The 25,005-nt window shown below is 39.9% G+C and overlaps 2 protein-coding genes across 2 annotated transcripts; both read right to left on the bottom strand.

The window, feature by feature from the left end:
- Positions 1-306: 306 nt before the first annotated feature.
- Positions 307-7,318, bottom strand: LOC139114501 (patched domain-containing protein 3-like). Its single transcript, XM_070676281.1, has 2 exons — positions 6,179-7,318; positions 307-3,484 (listed from the first exon to the last, which is right to left on the bottom strand). Exons 1-2 carry the CDS (start codon positions 7,206-7,208, stop codon positions 1,602-1,604), a joined length of 2,913 nt encoding a protein of 970 aa, XP_070532382.1. The 5' UTR covers positions 7,209-7,318; the 3' UTR covers positions 307-1,601.
- A 7,937-nt stretch (positions 7,319-15,255) lies between these two features.
- Positions 15,256-24,733, bottom strand: LOC139115014 (ferric-chelate reductase 1-like). Its single transcript, XM_070676925.1, has 7 exons — positions 24,593-24,733; positions 21,594-21,653; positions 20,825-21,055; positions 18,509-18,613; positions 16,867-17,029; positions 16,303-16,422; positions 15,256-15,978 (listed from the first exon to the last, which is right to left on the bottom strand). Exons 2-7 carry the CDS (start codon positions 21,651-21,653, stop codon positions 15,947-15,949), a joined length of 711 nt encoding a protein of 236 aa, XP_070533026.1. The 5' UTR covers positions 24,593-24,733; the 3' UTR covers positions 15,256-15,946.
- Positions 24,734-25,005: the final 272 nt, after the last annotated feature.

Below are 25,005 nucleotides of genomic sequence, written 5' to 3'. Positions count from 1 at the left end.
TTTCCACAGACATTTCCGAACGATGACGATTAAAGATATCATCCCGGGGATATCATTCCGCAGAGCAACCCATTTGACTAAACAACATGAGGACAAATGTGTCAAGTTGCATAATACTGGTGTTTTATTAATTGTGTTTAACCGGCATGACACGCACTGAACAACGTGCAAACAAATACTATACAAGCATGAAAATTGCCAGTAAAGGATGATAGATGTTCATTGAGTGAAGAATTTTCGCTGCAGACACATGAAACCGAGGGCAATTGATTGTTTATCTTTTCATACAGGCAAAACTGACAAACATGGCATTCAAATTATTTGTTGTATAATTTTATTTTCTCATATTTCCTTTTGCTCGGTATTTATTAATAAATATCTTCATCTCTTCAAAGTTTCTCGTACGAGACGTCCAGTCTTTCCTCCTTTGTTATTCAGTAATTCTTCATTTAAATATGTTGCTATCACACTAGTTTGGGCCGTTGGGTAGTCTAGAATTTCTCTGTCGTTATTCAGTACAAAACAAACTAAAGAAGTCTTCATGATGACTTTTGGGTACCTAGACGCCGGAGAGATCCTACGTGTCGGATAGAGCTGTCTGCAAATACCCGACATCTAAGTTGTTGCTAGTGCCTTTGATCATGAGCACCGACAATCTGTGCGATTATAGCGAGAGAAAGATCTCAAATAATGTCCAAAGTGTTTTTAAATTTTCAAAATATCCAAACATCGTGGCGGTAGATCTTTCCAGAGTTATACAAGTAATATTTTATCACAACTGGTCGTTCCATTTATCATTAAACTGACGATATGTACAGTTGTATAAAAATACACAAGATCTAAAGAGGTCGAGTTCGGTGTAAATATTTGAATGGCACTGGTGAATAAAGCACGAGCAAAAAAGCATAATTTCTGAACTACACTTAGAATTGCAGTGATGTACATTTCAACTAAAAAATAATGTGTCTTCTTTAAGCAGAAATTAAATGAGACAGTAATTCTCTACTCTGCAGATTGTTCACTACAGATAGAACATCATGAACCGTCAATTCATCTATCCTCATGTTTTAGCATTTGTTCACTTACACTATACATACACAAAACATAAGTGCGTACGTGCATACATACATACATACATACATACATACATACATACATACATACATACATACATACATACATACATACATACATACATACATACATACATACATACATACATACATACATACATACACTACATACATACATACATACATACATACATACATACATACATACATACATACATACATACATACATACATACATACATACATACGATCATTTTTCTGTTTGTAAATTAAATTCAAATTTGGAGGGTCTGATCTTTCAAAAACACGTTTTCTCTCTCTGACAATTTACGACGCAGGTTTTGACAAACATCACACCCTCGGTCCGTCATATTATTGAGTCAATCACATACAATCGAGATGACTCCGTACTAGGGCGTTGTTTGTTTGACAGGCCGAGATGTGCGGGTGCTGTTCCAGTGTACATCCTCTCGCTCCAGGGCTATGATGATGAAGCCTCAACTTTTTATCACATCAGTCTTACATCTTTCAGTCATCTTTTGCCAGTGTATTATCATATGCCCATGCCTCTTTCGAGTTTTTCATCGCATACTTCTCACCCGAGGAAATTAAGTTACATGGAAACCGATCCAGACTGTTGCACTCTGATGAGAATCCACTTACATCAACGATTTCGATCTCGTCATTTCCATTCCTAGCCTCGCACGTGTGGTGCCTGTTGTCCTTAGAAGTCCGTTCACAATATCCACAAAGTGACTTGAATAATTTTTCGTTCCTAACGCTGGCTGTTTTGTTCTTTTGAAAGCCACACTGAGGGGTGTTTTCGGAGATATATGAGAAACCACCCTGTCTGCCGTCAACGCTAACGGAGTTTGTTTTCATATCGCAGGTGGCGACTTCTTTCGAGACGCTGGACTTTTTCAGCGGACTAAGCGGTCCGAAAAGTGTGAGAAAGACAGGCAGAAACATCACACCATGGGCAGCCCCGATGGCGATGACCAAAAACATTGTCTTGAAGAAAGTCCTGTAGCCGTACGAGTCGGCTGTCGACATGGCCACAATTCCAAGGAAGGTTGAGATGGCGCCCTCAAGGATTGGCCAACCGAGGGTTTGCAGTGCCTCGATCGCCCGTTTGTCTCGCGATTGGTAGGGCGCCAGCACAAACGCGCACGTCATGTGCGCTGAAAAGTCCACACTAAAACCAATGCAAATGATCATATTTATCATGGCGATGGCATCTAGTCTGATGCCAAGAAATCCCATGTATCCGATAACCCCTAAAGTGATGGTACCGATGAAAAATATTATGTACAGTGAACATACAGGGTGTGGAATCAATATCAGGGATACAACGAACATTGCTGCAGCACATATTCCTATGTTTTGTAACATGTTCGGTAAAACAGCCGTGTATTGTTCGTAGAAGATAAAGGATGGACTGTACACGAAGAAATCGAGGTTGGCTTCGTTCACTATACGCCGTGCTTCCAGCATCATGTTCCGTTCCCTGTTCGTGTCCGTCATGTTCCTCGAGAAAACGTAGAAGCGAGAGGTGACGATGGCGGTTTTGTTGTCGTTGAACACCACGTCGGACCTGTACTGGACGAATCTTGGCAAGAACTCGCCCGCCAAAGTTCTTATGAACGAGTCGTGGTCATCGCAGTCCAAGCCGTACGACGAACAGAAATCGAGAAAGTCCCTCAGCCAAGACTGGGTGACAAGGCGGTTGTTGTGGAAATACAAACTTCCCTCGAAATCCCTTAAAGTGTCCTCTATATCATCTTGTCTTTTCTTGTCCGAGTAATCGACGTCAGCATCGAGCGCCACGGTCACAGCGGGTCCGTATTCTCTGAAGTGGTTGTAGTACACGTCGTAAAAGCGGCCTGCGTAGGAATCGTCAGCCACGAGGTTTTTCATGTCTAGTCCTTCCGTGATTCGCAGCAGCCCGGCAAAGGCGATCGCCAGATACGTTAAGAACGCAAGAACAACGAACACTTTCACTCTGATATCTGTAATGAAAGGCCCGTAATATTTACCGAAGAATTCCACCATACAGTGTTCCTTGTGGGCACGCGTTGCCGGTTCATCTTTTAGCGGGACTTTCTTGAAAGTCAGGCAGTGCAGGTTGGCAGCTTCGCGCCTCCCCGTCAACACCATGCAGGCGCCAAAGAAGGTGACTTGGTAGATGTAGTCGAAGAGAACGGCGATGGCCGTGTAGAGGCAAAATATTCTGACGGAAGGGAACGCGCTGACAGTGCCGATGCTGAGAGCCAGAAAATCTGTAACGCTAGTGACGGTGATCGACATGGCGGCCTCGGAGAAAGTACGGCCCATTCGTTCTTCCACAGAATAACTGGAGGGCACCTGTCTCCAAGCAGCAAGTAGAATAAACATATCATCCACTCCAATACCTGCAAAATAGAGGAAACATGAGACTTGAGGTATTATATACAATCGTTACGGCAAGAATTGTCAGTACCTGAAGCATTGTATTCTCCCTAGTCAGATTTTTAGTTTTTATTTCCTCACAACGATCCTAACGTTTCAATAATGTCCCTCTTTGAAGACTCAATTGGCCGTTGCGGCTAATCCGTGTTGCCTGGTTGTCTCTAACCTACTCGTTATACATGTCTTTATTGGAACCAGGGATATAAGCTGTTCAACTCTTTATTTAATAGGAATTGGTGTGCGCCTCAACATACTGGCAGACCAGCGCTGAATTTTGTGAAAGACGAACACAAACAGACAGACAGATAGACACAGACAGAAAAGCAGAGAGACCAGGAAGTAGAGAGATAGAGATCGAATCGTTGTTTTCAAGTAAACCCTGAGAGATCTGTATTTTGATATTTTTCAATAACACTTAACAGGAGAATACTATACAAACAATTTGATATGAGTTTCTATAGAAATCTACTATTTATTTAATGAAGAACTGTGTATCGATTTCTCAGTTGAATTGCTCTAGCTGGCATGCTTTCAATGTAGAGATACAGTTTGTTGTTGAGTTTATTGCACTCGACATAGTTCGATGCCTTTCTCGGGGGAGGCCAGTGGCTTTCAAGTTCCATCTTTACGGCAGGCCATGTGTCACGTGACCGTCGGTAGGTCAGCCACCGTACCTGTAGCGAGGTTGCACGTGATTACGCAAGACAAAGCGATTTGCGTCAGAGATGAACTTTCACTCAGACAGAAACATAACAAAGAACAGGTTACAGCTATCTATACAATGGAATGTGTTGGATGGTCAATAATGGCTCGATTACTTCGTTGCGCGAAAACAATCGCAAAAACAATGCTCTATATTTAGCACACTCTGAGGCCGACTCTCAAGAAAAGTGAAAACATCAACAGCACAAACTGACAAAGTCGAGTTGGTTTGATGCGTTTATAAATCTGCAATTATGAGTTTCTGTGAATTTTATCACCAAGGTCAACCGTGAACATTAATTAGTGTCCACAACATGGTGTCCACTAAAGTTATTGTTGATCTCATGCGCAGAGCTTCCACGGTCTGTCATCTCTAGTTAAAATAAATCTCCAATTGTTGCTTTGTTGCTTAATGTTCCAAATTGTATGCACGACATGTTTTGTAAAAACGTGCGAAAGGGAGTCGGATAATCAACATCTTTTCCAGCTGCAATGTCTCGACAAACATCGCAATTCACGCAATGTAGGACTTAATTGACTATTGTCGGCTTTTATACAAAGTGGCTAGATTCGAAGTCAGTTTGTCTTTGATCGTCGCTCGGTTCTGTTTCGAAGGCTTGTACAACCTACCGGTACATATCACCGTATCTCAGCGACGTATCATCAAAAAAGTATTCATAGCACACACAAAATATATAGAGAAACATGTTCTTGACATATTGGCGAATACCTTTTTACTGTTGGGCTACATGATTTCAAACCACAGTGGGAAATTAAGCAACAGAACTCTGCTATGACAAACGTTTAAAGAATAAATGGCGTAATGCTATTGTACCTGACTCGAGATTTAGCCCGATTCTTGTGGTTGTAGTCTGGGCATGAACATGGCGGCCTTTTTTAATTAAATGTTTACTTCACAAGCAATAACAAATGTATACTTTTATGTTGAATTTGTCATCGTTACAATTTTACAAAGTGGGTGTATCTAGATCTGAAAAGCTTTATAGTTTACCCGCAAATATGAGAGGATATCACCGCAAGACGTATTAAAAAAGTTCATTTTCTCAATCTCTTGCTTCTTGCGTTTGTGAATGTTTCCATTTTGATATGATTTAATGATAAACGCCCATGCTGTCCATTGAAGCTTCGGAAGCCGAATCTATTTATAATTAAGAAGAATCTTGTGACGATTGGATATTTCAATTTCATTTCTTAGATCTTTGGTGTGCATTAATGAATGAAGTCTTTTTGTAGGGAGAACTCGAGCCATTCAGAAGCTTTGATAACAGGAGATATATGTTATTAGAGGGGACTGTTGGTCAAAAGTTCAGAGGTCGATGAAAGAAAGGAAAAGAGTGTTTCGTCAAACATAATGCAGTTGTCTAATCGCAGACGATCAACCATTATACTGTTTCCATAAAGCTATTTTCTGGAAAATTTTACCTTTCTTTATCCTGAATCACCAAATAATATGAGAAAAGACAAATCAATCACATATACTAACTTCACAATTATCTAGCCTAACATAGCAAGGCTCAATTTCTAGCTTGGACTCAGTGTTGACTAAAATTATCTATGCATGGATGGACGTTACGGTATCAAATGCAGAGCAATTGAATGTGTCAGGACTTCGACTATACTTATGGTTTATTTATTTATTTATTTATTTATTTATTTATTTATTTATTTATTTATTTATTTATTTGTTTATCATTCTTTATTTATTTATTTTTTATTTATTTACTCTTTATCATTATCTATTGATTCTTCAGTTTTGCCCTGATGAGATTACCACGTGGATTTCCTTCTGATTCGCTGAGACTTCAGACTTAAACTTAAAACAGAATAAGTCAACTGTGTTCGAGGATGGTTGGCCACTTGCAAATCATGTCGTACAAGATTTTTGCACCTGTAACCGAACTGAGCGCAGGAAGGGCACTTTTGATTTCACTTACCTAAAATAAGCAACGGCATTGACGCACATATATTTATGTAGGGCACACCGAGATAGCCCATCAAGCCGAACGCTGACAGCACAGCCAGACCTGCGGAGACAACGCCGAGTACCCCGAGCCAAGGTTTGCTGCGGACACAGTCCATCACCAAGCAGCACAGGACGGAAAAGATGAGGACAAGTGTTACAGTCACCGCCGCTATTTGGGGAACTCCCCGAACGCTAAGCTGCTTCACTTCAGATTCCAAGGTCTGAGAACTGAAGTATGCTATCTGGATTCTCAGTGACGAGTATGAGCGCATCGTCTCAAGGAACATGCTCTCCCATCTGTCGTTCTGAAGGGCTCTCACCTCGTCGTGGTCGTCCATTTCCAGAAAATAGTTGAGTTGCATGGCTTGGGCGGATCTGATAGTTTCGCCGTCCTCGTAGAACGTTACGCCGCCGAGGCTGGTGCCCAGAAAGATTTTGTGCGTGTCGTTTATAGTGTGCACTGGGTAAGTTAGGTTCAGGCAGGTAAAGTCAGTCACGTTGTAATTGTTGTAAAGAGTCAGCACCGGTGCTTCGTAACAACTGCCCGACAGCTTGCCGCAGAGGTCGTGGTATGTCATACTGCTATTCCCAATCCCTTCGCCATCTTGAACAAGTAACTCGGTGATCAACTGGTGAAGATCGAATATCTCCTGCAATACAAATCCCCGCAGTACATTGTCGCCATCACTGGCCGTGATGATAACCTGTCCGTAGTTTCCGACCCTTGACTGTTTGCTGGCGATGAAGTCTTCGGAGTCGCCTGGCGGGAAAAGCCGATCAATCTTGTCCCTGTCCCGTATCGCTTTGCTGTTCGCCGGTGTAAACAGGTACTCTATGTCGGTCTCCTGTTCCATCAAAAGCATACCGACGCCGAGTGCTACCGACACGATCACGGGAATCACCAAGAATGGTATGGGATGTTTCCCGATGAACTTCCCATGCGTGTAAAAGCGTTTGCTGAGGCGCCTTTGCACGAAATCGTAATGGCACTTCTGTTTCATCTTGGTTTGTCGTCAGGTCGGCGTCGGTCTTATCGGAACAGCTATGGCGGAGACATGAGGGATGTACTTTCACTCCTTGATGGCTGGCCACTCGAGACCTTGTCTGTGTGTCTGTCGACTTTTCTTGACTTGAAGCCAATCAAAGAGCTCAGCGCGCACTTGTTTAAATATTACGTAACGTTGCCATGCATTTGGTCTTCTATAGTACGATGATATCATAACGTGCCCTTCGAAAGATTTGTCAGCTTTTCCTATCCGTCCTTAAACAGGTAGAAGGCTTTTAATTACTAAGTTAACGACAAACTCAGTGTGTGGTAACATGTTTTTTTGTGTTTTTTATTTCGATTTTCAAATGACTCCATAGTTTTTGACGGTTCGCTGTACAATGATTTCGCAGATCGATGAATGTTGGGCCAGGGCCCACGGTTGGAATACAGTGTGATCAAATAATTGGTGAGAGGTGGGAACTCTTGGCAATACCTATATGCACGTTAAGTTTCATGTCGCACCTAAATCTTGAACTCCCACTATTACATCACCTGCAAGTGTATTCTATCGTTGAGATGTTAGCCCCGAGGTTCGTCAATGCCAGCTCGATGTTTGCTTATGCTAAAAGTCTTCACATTGTTGATGTACCATACACCATACCGACCCACTCTCAATCGGTAGATCTGAACCCGTCCTGTACCTTCTCTCCACTCAACGACGGATGCCTCGTCATAGGGTCATGCAGGATAGCTAGGCGACGAAAGGAGAAATCGAGAATTGGCAAAATGCTGATCAATATTCACCAGGTGACGAAATAAATGTCAATTAACGAGTTTTATTTTACGTTCATTTCCTTTAATATGTAGACATTGTATCATTGTGTTTGTACACCAGTCCATCCACTCACGGGACCGCGGTTTGTACAACTTTTTGCCCCTATGTTGCAGTGCAAGCGCATATACTTTTCGCATGAACTGTCCGGGGCAAGTGAAGGTTGGTGCCCATATACCTCTGAGCTGAACTCAGCTTAAACTGAAGCGATTCGGGGGAAGGGACGCCAAGTTATGTGTACTACATTCTAAAGCCTAACCTTAGCGAGTTGCTTGGATTTGCGCGAGTCTAATCTTCATTATCTACTTATCTTTTTTTCTCAGCGAATTCTATTCCATCCTGTCTCAAAATGAAGATGCTTAAGATAAACGATTATGACTGCAAGTGGTTTGATCCATCTTGGCGTATACTTTAACCGGTCTTGTGTTATGTAGCTCGTTCCTATGGTAACTAAATATCAAGGCAACGCAGCATTATTTTCCTTCTTTAAATTACTACGTAAGATTTATAGTGTGCTATTTTTTTGTCGTTCAAAATGAGTCAGTGCACAGAATCAAGTGATGTGTGCTTTGTCGTTTTGGAATTTGGAATGTAATGCAACATATAGTGTCACAACATATTGATAAAGCAAAATTAATTTGATAAGCAGTAAGGCAATTATGATGAAAAGACTAACCTCTAACAGGATTTTTCAGTCTTCGAAACTAGTGTGGGTTGTTCATAAAATTAATTAAACTACTCAGAATTCTTTGAAATGGAAAACAATATGAATGTGAAACAGGTTTTGTTCACATAATTGATTAAACTACTCAGAGTTCTTTGAAATGGAAAACAATATGAATGTGAAACAGTTTTTGATGGAGGATATTTTCAATTTCAATAATGATTTTTTATCACTATAAGGGGACGCCTACGCAATAGGGTGAATACTGCCATGCTTTTTATAACAGTGGTTGTTAAAGGTAGGAGGGAGTAGAAAAAAAATGTCAGTGTAGGGATGGGTGTGTCTAAAGACGAGTGTCCTCGCCTCGCTGTTTCAGATATGTAGCGTGATAGATCATACTACACTTGATTTCATGCAGTCCATGTTGCTTTATCACAACTTTCAAACTTCTTAGAATTCTTCATTCCAAGATTCTTGTCGCATCATTCTTTTGCACAAATTGCAAGTATTCGTGATGTTTTATAATGACGTGTTCAGCTATGTAAAACATCTTAAAATAACAACTTGAAGCCCGACAAGTCGTTGTGGAAGGCATAGGTCCAATGTATATTTCTTTGAAAGAATTCGATAACACCTTGTCTCCACAGTAACTTCATGTAAATTGTGTATTCTTCGATGTAGAAATTACAGTTTGCACCGATAATGACTAGCGCCTATCATTACGATAAATAAAACCCTTAATTTCGATACAACATTAATTTTCGACATTGCTGACTGAATGTGTGATTTCACTTATTGATCGAGTAATCGATTTATCGGTACTGAGAATTGAGTTGTCTACTTATATTTCTTCATAGGAGGTTTTAATTCACCGTTTAAAGAAAGCGAAATAGCAATCAACTCTTCATCGATTGTACCTAAGCAAGTTGGCTATGCTGAGAACTGTAAGGAGTATTGTAATCAGCGTCCTTCACTGGTAAGCTTATCAAAAGAGTGGAGTGTTTAGGGAGTTACAAACTCGACAATTCTATTTGAACTCTAATAACCTTTCTCCTGACGATCATCAAGTCAGATGTTGAAAGAGTTTGCTGCAAACCCAGTTGCAAGCTAACGGGAAGTCCCCATTGCGATTCTTTAACCTTCCAGACACAGGCATTGTTACATTAGATAGCGGTGTCCAAAGTCTCTGCAGTGGATTCATAACTGTCAAAGATATTATAAATTCACATTACGGTTTCATAATATTTGAGCCTAAGGAGTGCATATTGATAGCTACCCACTACCTGCAAAGTTGCTGACAAAAAGACACAATTATCAGGCTTATTTATCTTTCTTTTATGCCAAAGGTCCGTATCCTCTGATGATTACACAGTATGTCTACAAACTACAGGGCTGCTGTGATTTTCTGTAAATGAAAACCTGTCTGTGTTTACACCACTTTCTACCTTTGGAGGTCAAGATATTGTCAATGTACGAGTGTCATATTAGATTCATATTAAGCTCCTGAAAGTTCAGACTAGTATATATGTTGTGGTTGATGATCAAACAAAATTAACAGCCAAGAAAATGTACAATAAATAAATATGTAAGGAAATAAATAACGGAAACACATTTTTTTCTCACTCGACAACAATTTCCCTAACCCACTTACAATCACAGCAAAACCAACTAACAATTCGAGATACATTCTCTTTTTCACTCTCTTACATGGTCAAAAGTTTCGAGGGAAACGTCATGCTGTTTTTCGACAATTATTGCATAATCGGTTATTTTTGTTAGCTGAGAACAAAACTTGCATACATATTCTTTAATATGGTAAAGTTGAATACCCCAATTGGATGCTTCCACATTACCGGTAGAGTTTTGCCAGTATTGTCTTGTCCCTTTCTCAAAATTTGCGGCCGTGTTTGAAGATATCCGTGTTTTTAATTAAAATGTATTTACAATACACCTGTGTGGTCTGTGATGCTCAACGTGATGACGAAGCAAATCTTCCTTTCACACTGCTTTGAAGTTTACTGTCTCTTTATTCTTCTCGGCACCATGACAACGGTACACAACAGACCCAGGGCATTAAAGTACCTGTATACACGCGCAGTAAGTGTTGAGTGTGTACACAGTCGCAAGCCAAGGGTAATCCTTTGTCTCTCAGTAGAATGAGGTTCAAATAAATTAGAGCAAACTTGAGCTGGTCTTTTATAAATGACGTCAACGCAAATTTACATCGTTTCTTGTCATTGCACCGGACTGCGCAGGGTCATCAAACTTTTGTAGAGTCATATGACTGATCAGATCCAGATTTTGAAATGGTTTGGTTTCCAGATTAAGCCGACATTAGAAAATGTTCAACTATCAACAAACGTGTTAAATGGCTGTGATTTTGACAGTACCTCCACTCAGGGACTGTTTGTTTTCAGTGATTCGAACGATCAAGTACTTTACAGATTTTTTACAACTGACAGTTTCAATATTCCAAAGGTAAAGGCAACAAACCAGCTAATTTGAGAAATTTGAAGCGTATCTTACTCGCAAAAATGGTCATACACATATTTTTTAACAGGATTAAAACTTGAAGGTAAAGTTCCCGATGTCCAAACTTGTGTCAGGTACTATCGGTTTGTTTTGTCAAATTCCTTGTTGCGGTCATTTAATGGTTGAAGACGAATCGCTTATATTTCAATATTCGTCATTGACAATTTCTCAAAGCGACGAAATGCGACCGAAATTCGTCCGATATCGATGATTGACCCACAAGTACAGTCATCCGTGTGAAGTTGGACATTTCTGTATGTTTTGCAGCGGAGTAAGGTGAACGAACTTATCAGTCATGTTGCGTAACCACAAACCTTCCAAAACACCCAAGATTTTATTTCATTGTGATTTTCAAACGTCATGTGTACAGACACTTCAAAAATTCTTTTCACAAGTTTCTCCTTTGTACACACAATATCTGAAAAGAGTTTCTCATTCTCGGCGTTAACAGAAAATCGTAACGAACATACCGCGAGAGAGATTATGTGGAGAGTTCTTCAAGTGAGAAAAAAACCCTGAAAGTATTTATTTTGAGTGTAGGATAGCCACCGATGTGATGACGTAGACCAGGACAGATAAAAATCCGTGTTACCCCTGTTCCTGCACGCGAGTGCGCACAGATCGATCTGTCGCGATCGATACCATATTGATTCACTAAAGCTTTACTGTTAGCAATTCTAAATAACCGAACGGGGTGCCAGGGTTCCGCAGAACCAATGCCAATGGTCTGCAAGCAGTAATCGGGCGTCGATCGAGTAGCTTAGTAACGTCGCGGCTCCGGTCGTTCGACTGTCACTCAATCATCAATGCAGACATCGTACCAGGCGATAGATCTGAAAGCTACACCTAAACGTTAGTTTAACTGAATAAATAAATGCCGTATGTCTTCACAGAAAAGCGATATCGATGGCTCAAAAAATCAAACCATTCGACAAACGACGATACATTTCCTCACGTAAATTATCGTTCGGAATCGAATCTGCATCGTAGGACTGTAGCCTAAATCCTGCGGCGCTGTGGGTCGAAAGACAGTTTTTGTCACTTGACAACAAAACAGAGTTTTCGTCAAGTCAAGTGACAAAAGTTTTAGGAATGATTAGCACGACTTTCAAGACTGTCAAGGATTTTGAATTACAGCTCTTTGTTTCTTGCCGGTTTTCTTTCATCAGTTGTAAATGTGAACATGGTTTAAAGCAAACATGAAATGTATAACAAGTTTCAATTCGTGTGTCCTTATAAGGACCAGCTTCCTTGGAACGATCATAATGATAGGGACAGGGGAGTAAACAAGCAGACAAACAACAAGTATTGTAATATTAACTTTGAGAGTTTTAGGACGAATAACCAAAGAAAAGAAGGCGGTAAAAATATAAGATGAATGTTTTCAAAGTTGGGTACCCAAACTGAGATGCAGAAAGACAGATGTTCTGGTATTGCCAGCCATGGTGGGGCTTTGTATACATACGCTGACATGTACCAGTTTCACTGGCGTAATGATCTGTACATTTGTACAAACAGACGTTGAACCGGACAAAAAAACGCAACATGGATGGCTCCCGGACGACACCAGCTGAAGTGAGAGAGAAGATTGTTCAGTTGTATTTAAACGGTCTGTCATTTTCAGAAATTGGTAAACGTTGTGGTGGTATTTCAAAGCAAACGGCAAACAACATTGTTTTGCGATACTTGAAAACTGGCAGTTTCCTGCCAGGCAAACCATCTGGAACATCGGTAAAAAAACTGACTGCAAATGTTCTGGAGCATATTGAATACTACAAAAGTGTAAAACCAAGCATTTATGGGCATGAGATACGGCAGAATTTACTGGTTCATGGGGTATGTACCGAAGAACCCTTCCCTCCCTCTCCTCAATTTCAAAGGCGCTTAACAAACACCTCCTGACTTCGTACTGAAGTAGGCCCCGATGTCAGCTCATTAAGAAATGTGGTGTCATTCATTTGTTGATAACCAAAGTAAAGTTTGTTCATTTTACACATCACTCTATTATTTTTGAAGTCATGAACTTTATTGATATTCAACTACAAAGAACACTGTCCTCTGAGTCTAAATTTGCAGTAAGGTCGTTCTTTTACCACCTCTCCGTAAATTTGAACTGCTTGTAAAACTTGGCAACAGTCTGTGTGCGTGTCACCTTGATACTGGATAGCTGCTGTAAAGATATAAACATACTACATAGTAAATTAGTTTACAGACATCTTGCTGCGTCACCTGCTGTTTTAGGCTGTCTGATGTTGGAGCAAAGTTGTAAAAGTTGACCACTAAAAGGGTAAATTTGAGAGCAAACTGACAAACCTAATTAGGTAGTGTATCAATATCCAGCTGTATCTCATCGTCAAAATCATTGGTACCGTTACTGTAACAGGTAATGAAATATAAAACGGTCCGTGAGATTTACGTATATCACGGTCATTTCGTGTTCGACGAAGTGACCTACGCTGCGTATATGTATGCATGTTGAACAGGGACATTTTTTGTATTCAATACACCGGAGGAGATATGAAAGATACACGTCAGATTAACCTGAACACTAATGTTGGTGCGTAACCGGCTCATTACTGATGAGGGCGCTGCAGAGAGATCCAATGTGTTTTGTCTGGATGTTAAACAATGTTGTTTCTTTTAAAGTCGAAACAACGTCGAATCGATATTGGTGCACAGTGTCCTTAAAAGGCGTTTGTTTTGCAGTTGGTGAGCATTAGTAATGGCCGCACGATTTCTGAAATGTTACGGGGCGTCATCCTCGTAAACGTTTAATGTCCATTGTCCTTTTGTTCGTAACTACGAGCTGTTGCGAGAACGCACTCAGAAACATAAAAAGGTGAGATTTAATGACAGTGTGTGACTGAAGTAGTTGTGCCAAGAAAGTGCTTCTCATTACAGACCATAATAGATATCTACCCCCACTGCACGATGAAGATTGCACAATCGAATAAACCTAAAACACCTGACCACACCACAACAAAAGTGCTGGCAATGGTCAGAAATTTAGTTATTGATAGTCAGCAAAGCAAAACTCAACGAACTCTTCGGATTCAGCGCAAACTTGATGGTATCCGAAAGCCTGTACGTCTGCATATGCTCAAGTTACAGTCCGATGTCACGAGGCCAACAATAGACCCTAACTCCAAATATTTGAGGCTAACAAATGGTACAGCCAATGAGAAGAGTGGCTTGAGCTCACATGCTATAGGCCAACAAGGCGATGACAAGTTTATGATGATTCGTGGCTGGCCTCTTTGAGATACGCATGCACATGTCGACTACACCGTCCCAACCATGAAGTCGTCTTCCTTCCTCTATTGTATAACAGTTAGGCCGAACAAAAAATGTGCTGTTCCGATAACCCGACCTACCTTATTTTTTACCTGCCGACCCTAAACGTTTTAGAGCTATGTAAACACGGAAGTAAAAAAAAGAAAGAAAAAACCCGTAAAATCACGCGTTCGTTACTTAGCATTTGATTTTTGCTTGAACGAGGATGTCTTTTATGGGTTTTTTTCCTGTTATATGTATGATACATTTTTCTGGAAATGTTGTGGCCAGTGTTTGATCGCCCTGAACCCCTGAAAAATGCATATTTAAAAATAAAAGTAAAAATTCCTGCTGACCTACCTACACTATTTGTGAAAAATTATGTTATCGGAACAGCACAACGTATTTTTTAGTCTTATAAGGATTTTCATGACAACTATAAGCTTAAAGGACAGACATTGGGTTTACTACATCACAGAAGAGATCGTTTGTCAAAGGCTTTCTGTTGACGTCGTTCATGTAACAGTAATGTACAATAAGAAACAGTAGATACCTGAAGATTTGGCTTTGTGAAACATGATGGACTGTTTTGGGTTTGATTTGCTGTGGTGTGGTAGGTCATGGACGTACCACAGATCGACGCTGCCTACTTCCTGTATTTGGATGCGATTTCCACGAGCCAACAAACTGATCACAACTATTCTGAATGGCATAGGGATGGCTTAACTTAGTAACATGAAAGAGGACAAGCACCGGTACCCGTGTTTAACAAGTTTATTCAAAATCAATAATATGTATTCTGTAAATATCCATAGTGTTGAAGACAAAACAACTCAGGCAAAATAGAGAAACGAACTACGTTCTTCCCTGTAATTGCGTTATCGCCAAGCATGCTAAGTATATAGAACACGATTGGAACTAATTTGAGATAATAATTATATATTATAGTTATAGTTTGTTTATTTTTTGCCGAACATTCTTCTTTGCATTCATTGGGAGCTGATCTCTAGCGATTTTTGACTGTGAGCGGGTGGCAGTCTAGCATCATTCAGAATTCTAGAAATAAATGATTTTTCATTATCTTTGTCGTAAATCTCCACTAAAATACAGAAGACGAAAACTGATCTACACAAAGGTTTTAAATTTCTGCTCGATTATCAGGAATAAGCGCTTTTAATTTTTACGTCGACCCATATATTCGACCTTTGATAGTAGAGCTCCGTACACAGTCTGCCGTTTGATGTAAGTGCAGTTGTCGTCGTTGAATGTTTATTATAGATCTGTTGTTATGTAAAATAGCTGTTGTGCTTATAATCTTCATAATCAAGCTTCTTGTCATTATTGAACATCTTGCTGATTTATGTTTATGCTATATCGCCCTCAACGTCGAATAGCGGGATCTATTTTTTTTCACCTTCACCGCAACACCTTCCGGTGAGTTGCCGCCCAACTACCCGTACAGAACTGCAACGAAAGCCAGCACTGGAAAGGAAATATAGACCATGTATGAGTGAAACGCAGTTATTACAGTATTTCACAATATGTAAGCAATAAAGCACACCCAGTCACGTTATACCACGATATTTTGACCAGTTCACGATATATGTGCATTTACACAACTGGTCTCATGCATCTTATGCCAGGTACCTTATAAAAAACACACTGAACAACCCCACCGCCCACCTATTAAGCATTTCCGAGTTATGGTGACCAATCACCACCATCATCAAAACCAGGATGAACTCCCATGACTCCTTTGTCCCAAGGCCGTAGAAACTGACCAGTCCCTAAGGAGCGTATACTCACACAAGGACAACCAGAGGGCACCTTGATACGAGGCAGCTCCACTACCAGGGTGGTCCAGTTTTGAGAAGTCGTACTTTGATGCCGATATGAATGGCGTTTCGAAGTGCTTACCAACTTTAACTGAAACGAAAATGGGAGAGACATACGTCACTTTCTTGATGGTAGATCTTACGGAGGGATTTTCGTGTATTTGTTTGTTTGTTTGTTTCGTAAAGTAAAGTCAGCATGTTCATCATATATCCAGTCATACCGATCCTAACATATTGACATGAGGTATTGAAATATATGAGTTGTGGAAGGCCATGATGCTATAAGTGATGAAGGTGATTCATATTTGCTGTCGAACTCAAAATTCACACTCATTTTGGTAAGTTCTCAGAGTTTGTACTCAGTCTGATAAAGACACGTTTCCGAAATTTTCAAATCTAACACGTTCCTTTCAGCTACTTTACCGGTTGACTGAAAATGGCGCCCGCAAAAATCACCAAAATCACCAATTTCTGGCGAAGAATAATGAAACAATACCGTGATTGAGCATATAACTTCGATATGAGAGCTACTCACCGTAGTCGGGACCGACAGTGCGAGGCCCGCGTGGAAGCAACAGGTGGTACTTGTGATCGACGAGATTGAAGAAGCGTGGTTCACCATCTATCTTGTGCTTTCTCTCAAAAGTACACTGGATGACGTTGTTAGAATATTCGAATTCGAAATCGTCAATTCCCATCTGAAAGACAGCAGTACAAATATTGCCCCTTTTCTCATATAAGTGATGAATTTACAGGGACAATAACCGTAACTTTTAAATAATATTCCGTCAGTAAAACAAACGTACACAATTCCACTTTCCTCTCCTAAAATCATGCTTAGATACAAAATAATAATTTGTCGTCACGATGCTTTGCATATGATACGTAGTATTATCGTTCACAAATGAAATCTAGTGTGGACTGAAATTCAGCTGCCCAAAATACCACAGCATATGCAGATTGAGGTTGTGTTGACATCACATGATCTGCGGAATTCAACAAGAAATTGTATTTTCTGACTTCAGAGAATTAAATGTGAAATGATATAAAATATGAAAATACATCAAACATTACAGCTAATGAAGCCGCAAGGTTTTTATCGTTTCGTGGTTTTCTTAATACCTGGCAAATTCTGATATCTTGATCTCTATAATTTCAGACAGAATACCGTTATGTATTCTGGCACACAATAAAATTATCAAGTGACTGAAGAGCAAGAAGGTATGACGGTAAAGAATTCCACAAACGAGGAGCACAAATTGAAAACGCTCTATCTCCATAGTAAGCTGTGCGACCAATGGGTTGATGTAACTTAATTTCCCCATTTGTAAAGGAACGCAAGGTGTGATTCGTACAACGTCTAATCAAGAACTCATCAAGGTAAGATGGTAAGATGGTAAGAATTTTGGATACATTGTTGAACAGGGAGCCAACGAAGGTCACAAAGAAAGGGAGTAATGTGATCACTTTTTCTCTTCCTGGTAACAAGTCGAGCTGCCGAATTTTGAATTGTTTGCAGTTTGCGTATTTCAAATGAAGAGAGGTCGAAAAGTAAACTGTTGCAATAATCCAAGCGAGATGTAATGAAAGCATGTATGAGTTTCTCAGTTGAAGGCTGATCAAGTACATTACGGATTTTACCAATCTTCCAAAGAGCATGAGGGGCTGATTAATTTTACAGACATTAACAACATGTGCTAACATACTGCCACTATCCATCGTGACACCAAGATTGCGAACAGTGTCAGATGGATGAACAATGACATCACTTATTCTAATATCACAACGAGGAACCGGGCCTACACCTGTAAATTTAGAAGAAAAATGAACGACTTAGGTTTTACCATCATTTAGAGCGAGCATATTGTCTCGCATCCATCCCCTGATGTCATTAACACATCGAAGTTGTCGGAACGCGGTCTGCCTCGCAAGTGATAATTATACGATTGCATGTCATCGGCATACATCATGTAATCTAACTTATGCTTGAAAATGATATCCTCCAAGGGTGCTGTGTAAAGATTGAATAAAATAGGTCCGAGAACAGAACCTTGAGGTACGCCACTATCGAGAGATTGTGCCTCAGACACGACTGACCCAACACACACAGACTGCTTTCGCCCCCGCAGATACAGCATATCAGATGAATGAAAGCGAACTTTGCATAAGTTACATACCACTTGACCCTGTGCATTACTGTAGCCGTCGGTGTTATAGGAATGGTCTAACTTGACATCCGTGTCTCCCGGTTCCAGTATGCAAGCCCATACGTCTGTGTCCGCCTGGTTCAGAACAACGAAACGACAAATCAGGGCTCCTATTTTCTATATCTATTTTCAAAAGTTAAACATTATTGCTATTCACTCCCGCCTAAAAGATCAGATTTGGTCACCACAGTAACATTTCTGAAGTCAGCATTACGAAGGCGCTGTTAAATTTTCGTCCAGATTGGCTACTCGTCTACGTTTTCGAACGTCATTTCTGGTCCTAACTGTAAAAGTAATGTTTGATTGATAGCAGTCATTTTATTTATTTTGTGCTGTACATGTACCGGAAATCTAATGGATATCCCTCATGCCCTTAATAATGTTTTAAATGTTTTAATTTAGATGTGTATACCGTCACAAATTCGAAAATTGATAAAGTGCAAGTTAATTTCTTGTAAATTTATACTTCTTGAAGCATCATCACTCATTTCGCACAATTAGATCTTAATGTGTCTGTCTTTCTGTCTGTCTGTCTGTCTGTCTGTCTGTCTGTCTCTCTCTCTCTCTCTCTCTCTCACACACACACACACACACACACACACACACACACACACAATAGCGTTCAAAATAAGCGAGCAGAATTATGCAGAGCCGCAGTTAGGCGCATTGGTTGAAAAATAGTGTTCCGAGTAAAAGAATTCGTGACTCGATAAAATTTGACGTGGTGTTGGTAATATTTACGTTAAAATATGTATGAGTGAAAGAGGTCATCAGAGTTAGTTGGCATTGAATAAGAGTATAAATTTTTACCATGGAAACTAATTTCCTTGGAGAACGTTAACTTTTTGATTTTTGACTGCAGAAATTAAAATTTAGTGAGCTGAAAACAGTTAATAGCGTTGGAAAACGAATCGTCGGCGGTTACGGGCTGTTAAATCTTACATTTCTGTTTCTTATCATTTCCACATGAACCATTACCTTTTCGCCCTCACCTCTGTAGTCAATATGTCCAGCGATGCTTTGTTACGTTATTAAAGAGGTTAAAAGAAAGATAGGTGACAGAATGATTATGGGCGTTAACCTGTCCAAAGGGATCATTAGCGCCAAATGAGTTGTCTACTGCCTCGCGTCGGCGAAAATGACCCAGAATTATGGACAATGTCATCCACCATTATGATACTTACTGTAAATGGTTACATATATACGAAATAAACCTTGCAGTGAAAAGTAAATCTATAAAGTTTTATGGCATATTTTTCATAATTATCCTGACAACTGGACAAAGGTGATTAGATATTATTATAATATGCTTGGCTGGAATCCGGCAATCTGATTGGCTGGAGCCGCCGGGTTTATATTCTCAACAAGAAGACCTGCGCGCCGCGTAACATTTTTGAGCTCGCGCAAATTTCGAACGCCAACTTGAGAGTTCAACGCGCCGTAATGTCGAACAAGTCTATGGCTTCAGATTGTTTTGATCGTTAAATTTTAGGCTAGTGCAGCTTGACGAACCAAAATATGAAGAGTTTCTGTAAGCAGCGGAGTCTGTGTAACAACATCACAATTTTGTAAATTTTATGAGCGTTTTTTTTAAGAAAAAATTCTTCATGTTCGATGTCAAATCGCTATATCGATGCGTTGCGTAACCGTAGTTTATGAATACAACTGTGCACGCGCGCGCGTTCTGAAACGTTCTTTTTTAGAGTTTGTATGAGGCTGGGCGCTTCTGAACTCTCGTTCCAAATTCGGCCCTAAATAACGAAATTGTCCACTTGTTTTTCACTTTAGCATATTATAATGAGGTTATAAACGGTGCGCTCGGGTATTTGGTTGCGGATATAAGACCTCTGGGGTGAAAATTAGCATATTTGGGTGAAATAATCACCTCGCTTCGCTCGGTGATTATTTCCCGCCAAATATGCTAATTTTCACCCCAGAGGTCTTATATCCGCAACCAAATACCCTCGCTTGCCGTTTATAACCTCTAAATATATATATAAACTCGCGCGCATTTATTTATCATAGGCTTTCTCCCTAAATGATAAAATATACATAAACATATAATCAATATTATGCAAATAATGTTTAGAATATTGCTAAGCCACATATTTCATTGCTCTCTTATTAGAAATATGCTACATTTGTTCTCTGTCGTTTAGGTAGGCTGATTAAAAATTCAATATCGGATGAATCGTCGGAGTTACCCCGAACTATGACATTTTGTTATATTGCTTGTTATTCATGCGAATTAGGTTCATCAGTTGTGTGCACCTTGAAAGTTCTTACCATTCTCTGGTCGTGAGAAAACCCAATTCCGACGTACTGCTCAACATTTGTACCGGCATAGTCTCTCATCTTGCCGAGGATCTCAAAGACCGTGGCGTCATCGCCTTCGGGAGCCCAGGTCACCATGACGTCACAATCGGATTTGTCCTTGCAATCCGCCGGTTCCCTGTAGCAGCTCTTTGTATCCCCGCAGCCATCCGAAGTGACGTCGAGTCCTTCCAAGGTCGGAATCTGGAAATCGTGAGAGAAGTTTATAGTTATCTCGACACGGTCAAAGTCATTTCTTGTCTGAGCTTACATTTCGTTACATTAATTCTGAAACAGTCTGACAAAATGTAATTATAGGATTTCTTGCAATGAGTGTTTATACTTTTTCGACGGTTCTTCCAATACGACCCTATGTAGGCCATTAATGCCCTTGATTGTGCGAGGGCTCAGTATCGTCGTTGACACATGGCAATGATGAGTTTATTTTTTCCACAAAAACCATCAGCGCAGGAGTAAAGTACCTGTCACATTACTACTTCGTTCAGGTAACTGGTATTTGTGAGAAGATAGATCACTTATTACTAAACCAGCCGCAATAGCTACATAAATGTTTATACAGCGTGGATGAGGCACTGTTTAGATCATCAGTGGCTGACCAAGCAACAGATATATCAATAAAGTTCAAGCATTAGAAATGTGGGTCATTGCTATGGGAAGTACGGAACGCTATTCAGCGAGACCCTTGAGTGTGCTATCGACCGGTGTCTGTTGCCATGCTTACCATGTTTCCAAAACAAAAGAGCATCAGCCCTGACAGATACACTGACCGATTACACATCATCTGCAAAGGGAAAGGCAGATAAAAGTCCATAAAGATTGACAAGATTGTAAATGTCAAGGGTACGAACATATGATTGGCAATTGTGCCAACGATCACTTGACTAAAGGGACAATACTGTACAATTTTCATTGTTTTATTTAGAAATGGAGTACATTTTATTATTTTCTCCCAGGAGTTTCAAAGAGTTATCCTTTCCAACTTAACACATGGCAAACAACGTACAATGTGATTGTTGAGAAGTAAGTTGTGCCACAAACTATAATTCAGTTATCAATAGTAACATTATAAACTACATCATACATGGAGGCTATGTTGACAAGTTGAACACGACAATTATATTTTGCACGCTTTCGGGAGTAGAACACATGCACAGAAAACACATTGTATGTCACAATAGAGATCAAAAGTACAGCGGAAGTTACATTTTATCCCAGACGACTATCAATGGAGAGCTAAATAATACACATGATGACAAAATTGGACCTGTATGTTTTCCTCATCTTCACCGAATAATTGCCCCAAAATTAAATGTGCTGCCACAGTGCTTTCTTTCGAACACATATGAAATACGATACAATAACAGAGACAGCATGAAATTCATATTCTGGTCGGAAACTATGTCGCGTTCAGCCATGAGTTACAACAACGGCCCTTTAATTAAAAAAGTATGACGTCACAGTCATAACCGAACTAAGGTCAATTGAAATTTCGATCTGCGACCTTTCTATACTTCTGTGTGTTACCTAGTTACGAATTTGATAATTAATTTCATAAATGAACATGCTTGTATCCCCGAAATTTGTGAAATATTCAGAAGTGGATACTAGTATGTCAAAGTACGTAGAAAATTAAAACAGTTACTTTTTGAAAAGTTAAATAATAGAAACGATGAAATCAACTGCTGTATGAAACTTTAAATTGGTTCTATTCCTGGCGTTTCAGACATTAAACAACCCTTGCACCGCTATTCCCCCATAGCCGTGTGTTCTAAGTGACTAGACGGAAGAGATGTCAATCCAGGTAACCATGACTACCTGGGCGCAGCCCTCAAGACTGAATGACCTCACAAGTCAGCGATACACAGAGTATGATATCTCACCTATTACCGGCCGCAGAACGTGATTACTTACCGACAGCTCTGAACTATTGAACGAACAGATTGCGAATGGTGACAACGAAACGGGGTCAGCCAACATCATGAAGGAATGAAAACCAGGGTGTTTTCACACTTTAATTAATGAGGGATTCTAACGTGTTGATCGGACAAAATTTGTATCTTGGTAAATCTGTTAACAACTGTCCTTCCCTTAATATGTACAATTTGGAAATGTTCCCTTTCAACGACAAGCTTCCCCAATAAAAGTTCTTAACAGCCCCTCTGTGCCGCATGCTTTTTGCAATATCTATCCATTGACAAACCCTCGCAAACAACCAAGTCATACCCTCTGTACGCTCCCTGGACTTCAGTGTTTCAAGTTATCCAATGAAAAGAAGATATAGAAGACCCAAGTGGCAAATTTTACGCCTGCAAATGAGGCTGTGCGAGCTACTACATTTTGAAGAAAACTGAATATTACAAGTTAAGTATTGTGCAAACTTTCCTAAATGAAACTTCCGACCATTCTCTTACCAAATCAACAATAAAAATCTGGGTCACCTTGCAAAGTTTGGAACTAGTGAAACAAAGTGCCCAACATTTTGCGATATTTGAAATTCAAAATGGCCGCCATCCCTGTGTTAACTCTAGGGGAAGGGGACATTAAATTACGGATTTTCGAAAATCTAAGACTGTGAAAGTTTTCCTTTCTCTGAGAGCTTTAAAAAGAGTCCCCACAAGTGGTAGACCAGAAAAGAATTGTAGAAATTTGAGAGTCCGAATATCTGTCCCGAGGCGTGTCCTACCTTAAAGCAAGTATTTCACCTATAGTCATGCGCGAGAGCGCTGCTGTGGAACATAATAGTGTGGGATTTTTTCCGATATAAACACGGTTTTGTTGAAATGCGAAGCGATTGGTAGTGGAGTCGATGTCTTCTTTAAAAATCGTTTTTTATGACATTTCCTACGAAAGTACAGTTGCATGATTCATTAAAAAAAACTTTTTTCTATGCGGCACAACTCGGGTCACAGGAAAGACATATTTTCCTGGACTACCGTTTGACATGAGACGAATACGAGTACCCTCAAACATGGTTTGACAATACATGAACATATACATTTTGCAATGTTCTAACGTCATCTCGATCATCGATAAAATATGACCAGTATCTTTTCATAAAAACAGCGCTTCCTTTTCTTTGTACACTATTTTGCAAAATTTGTAGACTTTGAATTTTATGGGAGGGGCTAAATTATGATGTGAAGATACCTATTATTTCGAAGACTAACGGTGAAAATCATTAAAAAGTCTTTGCTCTTTTCAACGACCGACTTCACTCAATGTGTAAAATGAGAATTGAGATCGGTTACTGCATGAACACCCGGGACATCAAAGTTTTACTCCTGCCAGCAATGGTCGATTGCTGTGAGGTCAAGCATCTGACAAAATGACAACAACTATTCACTAGTCCGTGTCGAAAGTTGAAATGAATGATAAGTATATGCTAAAATTACCGGAAAATAGTACTCTGAAAATGACAAAGCTATCTCATTGAACACATCTCAACTTCAACCTCACTTTATGCTATATTATGAAAAGTCCTTTGAGAGAACATACTCGACAGAAATGGACATATACAGTGTGCTATCTGAACTACATTCACAGAATGCCAGGACTATATGATCGGTTCGGTTCTTTCAAAGTGTACTGATCGATTTGTACCTCAACCTGTCAAGTCGGTTGCTGATAACACATCTGTACCAAAAATACATTATGCACTTATACTATTGTACTTGGGCCAACAACGGCAAAACAATGTATAATACGTATAAATTCACATACCTCAATATGTAATTCACTCACTCCGAGACAATGGGAGAAAAATCAGTACGAATGATGAGGACGTCAGTTCACTGCATTCGGCAAAAGGAGTTCACGAGAATGATAAAAAGAGTAGTGCTAACCTAGAACACAAATATACGTGAGTAATACGTTGTCAAGGATAGATTATCTTAGGAAATGTTTAAATAGTTGCATATTAAACAATATTAACTTTGTTTTCTACCCACCATGATATGAAATGACAACATTCAAGTATAACGGGGTTCACCTGCATAAGGGTCTATTTATTCAAGTTGAGGAGTGTTGATTAATTAAAGTCCATAGGTGCATCAATTTGACGGAGGCTATCAGCATGGGCAGTTCCACTTCGTACTGACAGGTACCATCCCGTGCCAACGATGTCAAGAATTGTA

This window comes from Ptychodera flava, chromosome 16, assembly GCF_041260155.1.
Source record: "Ptychodera flava strain L36383 chromosome 16, AS_Pfla_20210202, whole genome shotgun sequence".
Classification (NCBI taxonomy): domain Eukaryota; kingdom Metazoa; phylum Hemichordata; class Enteropneusta; family Ptychoderidae; genus Ptychodera; species Ptychodera flava.
This window is presented reverse-complemented; position numbering and strand designations above follow the sequence as displayed.